General features: G+C 40.5%; 1 protein-coding gene across 3 annotated transcripts in view; it reads right to left on the reverse strand.

The window, feature by feature from the left end:
• Nucleotides 1-8,968, reverse strand: part of LOC148309003 (dihydrolipoyl dehydrogenase-like) — a 35,671-nt gene extending 26,703 nt beyond the window's left edge. Inside the window, exons 1-3 of one of the 3 annotated variants that reach the window (XM_088260816.1) lie at nucleotides 8,842-8,968; nucleotides 1,125-1,241; nucleotides 19-258 (exon numbers count right to left, since the gene is read on the reverse strand). In XM_088260816.1, coding sequence (XP_088116942.1) covers nucleotides 19-258; nucleotides 1,125-1,241; nucleotides 8,842-8,880 — 396 coding nt within the window. In that variant the 5' untranslated portion in view covers nucleotides 8,881-8,968. Of the gene's footprint in view, nucleotides 1-18; nucleotides 259-1,124; nucleotides 1,242-5,298; nucleotides 8,429-8,841 lie in introns of those variants that run through there. The other 2 variants (XM_088260814.1, XM_088260817.1) reach the window with 2 other exon arrangements.
• Between the last annotated feature and the right edge of the window lie 636 nt (nucleotides 8,969-9,604).

Genomic DNA, 9,604 nt, shown 5'->3' on the forward strand with positions numbered 1-9,604 from the left:
AATGATAATTTTTAGTACCTTATTTTTCTTAAAGAGTTGAGCGATACCTCCGGTTAAAGATTTGACAACTCCTTCCTTCACGCTCATCATCTTGTCGAGGTTCAGGGAGACGTTGGACACGTCGATTCCTCTCTCCTTGAGGTCGTTTCCGTGGGCCATGTGGTAGTAATGGGAGTTGTTGAGGAGCGCCTTGGAAGGAATGCATCCCACATTCAGGCACGTCCCGCCGAGGGTGGGGTCCTTCTCCACTGCTACAACCTACAATAATATCCACACTGCATTTTGTTTACTTATATTATTAACATTTCCTCTCTCAAAGTAATGAGATTATTAAAACAATTTCATTATTAACACATTGTTTGCGGGAAACGCTTAAAAGTGTCTTTTATATATTTTATTTAAATTTCATGTACAGAAAATAAATAAGTACATTGGCAGGCAGAGCGAGAGATGCTTATAAGCATTCTATTTACTTACTTATGGTATAGCGCGAGGAACGCCAAAAAATATTGTACAGATCAGAATTGGGTTTGCGATAAGGGTCGGGGTTGATGAAAAAACTGTCCGACAGCAATGTGATAAGAGTCAAACATCTCCAGATTTAATTTTCATCCAGTAGCAGACTCGCGTCCCGTCGGCCCACCAGTCTTCTTCATTTAGTGTCCCTTCACCGGTGGGCAGGAGGCCACACACTGGTGTTTGTTTATAAAAATTTGAAACTGACCTTCGAGGCTGTTATATATTCCAGTTCGTTTTCTCTAAATTCTCAAATTTTTGTCACCATAATTAGGTGGAGAAGGTGATATTTATTGATGGACAATAGATTCCTAACTGTCCATCGAACCTCCTCCCCTAGTTTTTCCCTCTATTTCCTTCCCTAAAATCCCTTTTTCCTTCGCCTTCCTCATTATCATCAATTTATGATTTACGTTTTTTTTTAATGTTCAAGCACCATCTACCCTCTGATTGCAAACAGCTGTATATGGTATCAAACGATTTGACCAATATCACTAGACTGTTTTTGGTTGGTTGGATCTTTTCTGTACATGAAGTTTAAATAAATAAATATATTTTTGTTCACAGTTGTCATTTCTCATATACAAAGTGAATAGGAGAGTACGTACCTTCATGCCGAGTTGAGCGGCCTTGATGGCTGCGACGTATCCCCCCGGGCCGGTACCGATGACCACCAGGTCCGCATCGTGTGTGGAATAGCTGCGGACTCCCAGTAGACCCACCCTCTGTGAAAAAACAAAACTAGTTATTTCCAAACTTCCTAATTTTCCCAACAACAAAAGAATAACGTTCCTTATTTCATCCTCACCTGGCACTGCTGTACATCAAACAATTTGTTAGGCTCCCAAACCTCGATATAGAATGTATAAACCTCTAAGCTCTTTTCCAGAGCACTAAAAAGAAATCTAATTTTTCACTTTACAACCCACAGGTTTGCAAAATTATTAAACCTGTATTGTATAAATATATTTGGAATTCATGAAACATGACAACCTGCTTTCTGAAATCTGCTCACATGTCCAAAATCATTAAAAATTAGGAAATCCAAAGCATTTCGATAATATTGCCCGTTTAGTGTTGACATTTTTCTTATATGTACTTATAAAAAAATTTGTAGAAAAGAGGAATATTTGTGTTTTTATTATTTACAAAAATACTTCAATTTCATACTATTTCTGTGAGCCTAAGCGGCTCATAGGCTAAAGATCTTTATAGTGCTAAAAATCCGAATATTTTTTTGGGTGTTCAGGAGAATGACCTATACACAGTACAAAGAAATAAAGTAAGAAGAAAAACAATGGTTAAATAATAAAGCAGTATTTTATAAAAAAGTAATATTTTATTTACTTAAATGTTGTGAGTTCTCATTTATTCAGTTAAATATTTTATGCATGTCATAACAACTTTTCTTTCATATAATTTTATAAATAAATATTGTAAAATGTGCCTTCGGCACAGGAAAACTAGGTGATGGCACATTATTGCAATTTGTAATCAAATGTATGATTCAATAAAAATGGTGAACAAATTCTACACAAGGATAGGATTTAAAGGCTTGAGATGGACTACAGATTATTATTTAGTGAGACATTATCGTACGAAGTATAATTAACACATTGCCGTCGAACGGTTTTTTCATCAATCGCGACCCTAACTATATTCAGACAGTCTGCCACCCGACCCTCAGTATACTAATCACAAGTAACCGCTAACCTGATTCCCATCTGTACAATATTTTTTGGTTTCTCTCGCGATCTATGTTAAATTGCAACTCAAACCTCGCACCTAAACTAGAACCGTCTGACTTGAAGAGCGCTACCATCTAATTAGAGGCACTCCAGCACGGACCAACGAGTCATGTGACACCTTGAGTGATTCTAATTCGACGCCTAAGGGTACTTGTCGCGGAGCTCTTGTCAGGAGCTAGCCGACCCCGGCTCTTTCCAACCCACCTCCTCATCTTCTATGGTTTAGGCCCATTCGTGGGTGATTGTTGCGGCTCGTGGTTCTATTGAACATCCTCCAGTTCATGAAGGATCCGTACAGTGTTCGCGTAGTTATCCCACGAAAGTTCCCCTGTGCTGGTGCCCAACACCAATAATTAGGCCACGCTGGGTCACCTTCCATCCTTTCTCCTTTAGTGCCGTCTCACCCTCCCCCCGTGCGTACGGGTGCAGTTCTGGATGATTTGAGCGCCGGTTTCGGTTGTCATGTACCCCGCCTAGCATTCAATCGACTGTGTCGTTCTACCGTCAGTCCCCACACGCCGCCCACGTGTTGTTTGGGTTCTCGACGGCGAGCAGTTGATGTGGACGTGGCGATAATTTATGTAGTCATGCCCTGGAATCCCGTTGGCACACGCCAGGATCCAGTCAGTGGAGAACTTGGATGCGGCCGACTCGGCAAGTTTGGCGCCATCCACTGACTCTCTCAACCGCTTTGCGAAAAGCTTTTTGGTCTCGAGATCATTTTTGCTCTTGTTTGCAGCCATCCGCTCTTGGCACCAACGCATCTATCTATGGATAAGATCCAGATTGAAACACGCCTGCGCCAGAGGGAGGGAGTCCCGCAGTTTAACCAGAAGAAGGATCGGTATGGAATATGCGAACGAGGGGATTTCGCGACCTCCATCTCTGGTAGATGCGTGGAAGTATCCCTGTTGCCGCCACCTCTGTCGTACGGACTGGTTTGTCGTACGGAGTGCTTTCGGTCTTGAATATCCGCAACCAAGCTTTGACGAACTCCTCGAGGGGCGGGGAGCCCACATTACCATCTTCCTCGGTGAGAACTCTCCTATGTCTATTGTGCCTGAGCGGCCCAGTATTGTCTACGTCGTTTCTCGCGCCTCTGTTTACGTCTGCTCTTTCCTTCGGTAAAGTCATCTTTTTGGACTCTTTCACGTCGGGGGGCCGGCCTCTCGGGATAGACTTTAGATAACCACCTCGTGAATATCTTTTCCACGTCCATCCCTGCTAGAGCTAGATTAATCACCGAAATCAGCTCAGCAGACCGGTATCCCGCCCAAGGCATCCCTGTAAATGCCTTCATATATCGGATCTTGCAAATGTCATCTAACATCCGGCCAAATAAATCTAAAAGTCCACGCTTTTAGCGTACAGCGTCTTATTGATGTGCCTGCCACAACCTGAGCGTATGAACTCAGCTACAGCACTCGCCCACCACTCTAGTTCAGCCGCCTGGTAGCCCACTTGGCTACCGTTGGCGCACTGGCTATCAGTGAGGGCGTTATTCTCCGCGACTCCTTAGTAGCTTGATTGCATCGAGAGATCTGCCCGCGCTTGGCCGGATTCAATAACCGCTGGTTCACCCTGTCGGTTTTCCCCGAGTTGATGAGGAAAGCTTCGCATCTAGCCCATAGCTCCACCTCTGCGTCGATGTACCGAGCTTTTATTTGGCCCACCGAGATTTCCTCCTTGGTCACTTCCCTATGTTTAGAGACTGTGAACCCTCAGTCCGATTTTCGTAGAAAACACACAGTTCGGGATACAAAGCTCGCACACGAATGTCACAGCAATTACCTAAGCGTCATCAGAGTCGAGAGCACGTCTGCACCCTCCGAGAGTTCGGTGCAGTCGACTCGCCCGCCCAGCAATGATGCGGGGCCTGTGGGCTCCACATTAATACTGTCCGAGGCTTTGTTGTTTGTGTTCGTTATTGGGATATTGTTTTGTGGTGCAGGGATCATTGTCAAATGATCCCCCGCAAATTTCATTAACATTTTTAGTTATTATATATTGCCAAACGGTAAACAGCCCTTTTTGCTTGGCTAGATCCTCTGGGATGAACCAACCCCCAAAGAGTAATAGTTACTCCCTTGCTTAATTGAATTTCTTTACATTGACATTCAGAACACTTTTTTCAATCATTATGCATAGAGCGGGAAAAGGAGAGTTTCTATTTACAATTTTTACAATGGAAAGTTGGAGAGGGGATGGAGAGAGAAGGTTACGTTGCTTCCTGCAGCCAAAGCGTTGTTTGTTTACAGTCCTGCCCGCGTGCGTACGGATGCAGTTCTGAATGATATGAGCGTCAGTTTCGGTTATCATGCACCTCGCCTGGCACTCGATCGACTGTGTCGTTTACCGTCCGCCCTTACACGCCGCCGGAGTGTTGTTTGGGTTCTCGACGGCAAGCAGTTGATGTGGACGCAGTGATAGTTCACACAGTCACGCCCTGGGATCCCGTTGGCACACGCCAGGATCCAGTCATTAAATAAAAAGTAAGCAAGTAGAACGCTTGTAAGTGTCTCCCGCTTTCTAACAACAGTATGTAAAAGATGCTTTTAATTAAAATGTTTCCACAATGTGTTAATATTAATTTACTATGCAAAATAAGCAATGCGTACAAATGTATAAAGTGGTATACAATCCTTTATATGTTTATACACAATTCTTAGTGAATGTCTGTTTCAAGTACCCTTGTAAGGGCGTTTGCGCACTACACGGAATTTTACCGTCCGGCACTTCAGTTAGCATGATAAAACGGATGATTGGCTTGGATTGGCTTGTGCTTTTGTCTTTCTTTTTTCGGATCGGTGCGCTCGATCGGTGCGTGATCACGGTGTGCGTATATTCGATCACGCTAAACTGTCGTAGTATCTTTTATTTATTTTTTTTAAACGGATTGCCGGACGGTAAAATTCCGTGTAGTACACAAGCACCCTATGGGAATGGTTTTTAACCCTTCCTTTCCGTAAATGTGTAACAAGTACATATTGCTTGTTATATCTCGATAAATGTTATAAATAATAAGTTCAGATTTTAGTTCGTTTAATTAGTTTCAGTTCAAGTATTCCTCCATAAAACATTTACACATTGATTGAATTTTTTTTTATGAATTACCACCATCATCGGGCACATTATAAAAATATTTTGTGAGAATTCAGAAAAAAATTGTACAACACGTTAAAAAATATGCCAATGAATGATGCGGGTATATTCATGCTAAAAAACCGATATGGAAGAGAACTCATTCGAAGTGGGACCAAAATTTAAAATGGCCTTGAAAGGATATTCCAATTTTGAAAAGCAAAGAATGCTCGCTGTACATAGGTACCTACTCCAAGACAAGTACTCATTTTATGTGGACCCAAAATTCAAAATGGCTTTGAAAATAAATTCTAATTTTAAATTGCAAAGAATGCTCGCTGTACATAGGTACCTACTCCAAGACAAGTACTCATTCTATGTGGACCCAAAATTCAAAATGACCTTGAAAATAAGTTCCAATTTTAAATTACAATTAATGCTCTCTCTACCTGGTACTAGAAGACGGAGATTGCTAGATGCAACAATGTACTACAATAATGACTGACAAATCTTGATCAAACCTGTATGACAGAATATCATAGAAATTGTAAAACAATAAAAAAGGTTAGTATTCACTTGGTGAACACTGACCTTTTTCATTGGATTGAGTTCAGCTTATCTTAGTCCAGTAGGGAGCCCACACGATTTGGTTTGGGTTAGTTAAATTTGAAAAAGGCTAGTCATATTATATATAATATATTTTTGATATTGTCTTTTATTAAGATAACCTTTATATAGTTATCTAGGAAAATGTGTGATAGTTTTACATAAAATAAATACTAATTATTTTGCGACGTTTTAACCATCACATTACTTTTATATACACACAGATTTATTAATTACTTACATGTCTCTTTTTTATGTGAGAATTTTTTGTTTGTTTATTTAACGTTAAAATTAAAATTAAAATAATAACTGACTAACCATCACGTCGCTTCACCGCAGGGGTAGGCAGAAAGAATAGACTGCTACACCAATCTGTCTTTGTAAAAAATCTTCACCTCTTTCACATCATGCATCCCCACTGATTATTCCTCCCGCATACATACCCGCTGATTATTCCTCATGACCTGACCACGCCCAAGTATTTAAATACTCGATCATGCCAAGTTTTCCTCCGTCTAACTCTGCTTCTATTGACAACCACATTCGCCTCATAGATTTGTTTTACTATTCTTTCTTCACCCATTCTATTTGCATGCCCAAACCATCTCAACACACCTTAAAATAAAAAAAATTGGGAATCCAAGTTTTTTTTAAAGTTAACTCGCGTAGCCTTAATGCGATATAACACAAATATTCAGATATGGAATGTTTTGAGTTCATTGTTTCCACGGTACAAAATCAATCTTTCCACAGTGAAAGGTATTAATAGTCAAACAAGTGGCCTAGTCTCTTTTCCGGAGAAGCTTCCGAGTTCAACTGCGACACCACAGAGGAGTATTCACGTTCTAGATCCATCAGGGAACATAGCTGCTGATGAAGACTCTGCTTGGAGTCCCTCTTGGCATTCTGGATACGAGTGAGCTTTGTTTTGGTCTGAGTCACCCATTCCACGATGGATTCCAACTGTTTGAAGAATTGTTCCCGATAATTGGCAGATGACATAGCCCTCGCGTAATTGTCCAAAACGGAGTTCAAAAGGTTTATTTCCTTCTCCACGTAATGCTTCGAGTCTATCAACGTGTTGTAAAAGTCGTAAAATTGTTTGGTTTCGATGGTGTTGGCCGCAATCTGATTGTATAATTCGTAAAACCTCTTTTGGTACATGGCGAGTTCGGCGGGCCCGGGCTGATCCAGCAGCAGCTCCAACTCCTTGATTTCCGCATCTTCCTCCGCCAAACTAAGTTCCAAGCTGACTAACTTCTCGTTCAACTCCTTCATATAATCGGCCTCTCCCGCCAAATCGACCTCCGCGGAGCCCATCTTCTCTTGCTGAATCCGGTTCTGCTTTTCCGCATGTTTGGCGCGCAAACTGTAGAACTCATCTCGTATGCTCTTGGTCCGAAGAACTAAATCGAGAACTTGCTGATAATCTTCTTCGCTTTTAATATGAGAGTTCATCCTCGAGAGCTCCGCTTCGTACTCCTCGTTCGAAGCTGCCACTTTTTCTAACTCCGAGAGATCTCTTTCGATAAATTTTGTCAAATTTGTATTTTCACTTTTTAGAGTATCCGAGATTTTAAGATAACTTTCCAATTTGCTCATTTCCTGCGATGCGGATTCACTCCTCGATATGAAATCCAATTCTTCGCTCAATAAATTGTAGTGATTTAGTCTGTCCTCGTCGTCGCTACCTTCATTCGAGTCGTCCAAAGTGACCGGGTAAACGAACGCCGACTGTTGTTCTATGAACTCCTTCCGTTCATCCAAGACGTGTGTACTACTTTTAGTTTTCTTATAATTCACATACACATACTGATGGTTGAGTCGCTTATAGCCTTCGACTGCCGCAGCGGGAATTTTGGATCGATACTTCCTAACGGGCTGATATTTTTCGAGGATGGAAACGATATTACTCAAAAGCGCTCGAGTGCAGTCCTCCGATTTGAGATTCAGCAACGTTTGAATGTGCTCTTGAGAAGATTTGCCAAACTTATAATGCTGACTGATCAGCCATTCGATAACGACGATTAGTTTATCAACGTCGAGCCCCATAATCTGATGCGGCTGCAGAGTTATGGGGCACCTCTTGGTAGCCCGCAGGAGAGCGCTTATGATTCTCTCGGAAAGAAGGATCTTCTTCTTTATATTCAACTCCTCGCCGTACCCAAATAAGAATCCGATGTTGTTCAAGTTGTCCGAGCCCGTGATACACCAGGTCAGTCCTCCTGCTATCTTATCGAATGGAGTTAATCCGTTGAAATTTGCTCTCATATAACCGGCATCTGTCAAATATTTATAGATCTTTTGTAAAATCTCCTTCTCCTCCAGCTCATTCTTATTTTCCGTTTTCCCCTCCATTGGTACTTTGCTTCGGGGCTCCGACTTACTGATCCGATCTTCTGAGGTTCGGACGGAGGGTGAACTAGTCCAATTCCCAGGTTACGTTCTTAATTGTGTAACTCCACACGACACAATATCTGCAAGCAATTTTATTGAAATCTTCATAGGCACAAAAATAACACTCAATATGAATATCAGTATTTTACCACTCAATAATATATCCTTATTATAAATTATTCTCGGGATTCCTTTATGTTTTTAATAAATAGAGTCGATCCGTCCGCGATGTTAACCCGATACCGACGTAGAAATACTAACATGAAATGTCACTCAATGTCAAAATAGATAAGCGCACGAATCATACGGTTCGACAATAATAACAGATAAAAACCTAAAACACCTATAAGTGAACCGAGACCGGAAATAATATTAATTAACTAATGTTATATTATTGTGTAAATAAGTTATTGCATAATGAACATGCCATTAATAACTTGCAATATGCCGAATAGCGTATCATACCATATGGAATAAATTGATAAATAATTACCCTTGCTGATGAAGTCAAATTCAAAAGTCTAGATCCCATGCTGTCCCCGGTAGCACGAAATTACGAGCTTCACGACAAGCAAATGAACGAATCCCTCCCTATACCAAAATCGGCGAAATAGTTATCCAAAGAAAAAAAATAAGTTAGCCTAACTCGGTATTTTTCATGGGTATGTAGGTACTCAGACGATAGCTAGCAGACGTGCGTTTTTCAATTTCATTTTCCGCTCTCGGAATACACTGAATTCCGAATACACTGATGTATTCCATAAAATACGTGTCCAAAATATTTGTGAAAAAAACGTATCTCCCATAAAATAAGCCGACATTTTACATTTTTACTATGCATCCAACCTTTGTTATTGGAAATAATACGGCGATTTTGAAATAAAATTCAATACGAACTAATATAAATTCTGGGTCATTATAAATATTTAGGAATTCTTAAGTAATAAATTCCTATCCTAAACAATAACATTTGGCTATCGCAGTTATCTCCATGGGAGAAACCTTTTGTTCATATAATTTCGGCCGTAGCAACAAATATACATTTATTTAATTATACCATGTACCCGAAATATTAGCAAAAAATGCATTTCAATATTTATATACTGCGTAGCTCCAATAAAATTTATTTTTTCCATCCATTGTTAGAGTCCATTGGCACTCAACCTTAATAGGCGATTTCAGGAAAAAGCAATGCATGTTATAGTTTTTTTTAATTTTTTTTTTTTACGATAAATATAACGGACAATAGTCCAAAA

This window comes from Brachycentrus maculatus, unplaced genomic scaffold (assembly GCF_059751285.1).
Source record: "Brachycentrus maculatus isolate JH-2025_06_01 unplaced genomic scaffold, ASM5975128v1 h1tg000142l, whole genome shotgun sequence".
Lineage (NCBI taxonomy): Eukaryota > Metazoa > Arthropoda > Insecta > Trichoptera > Brachycentridae > Brachycentrus > Brachycentrus maculatus.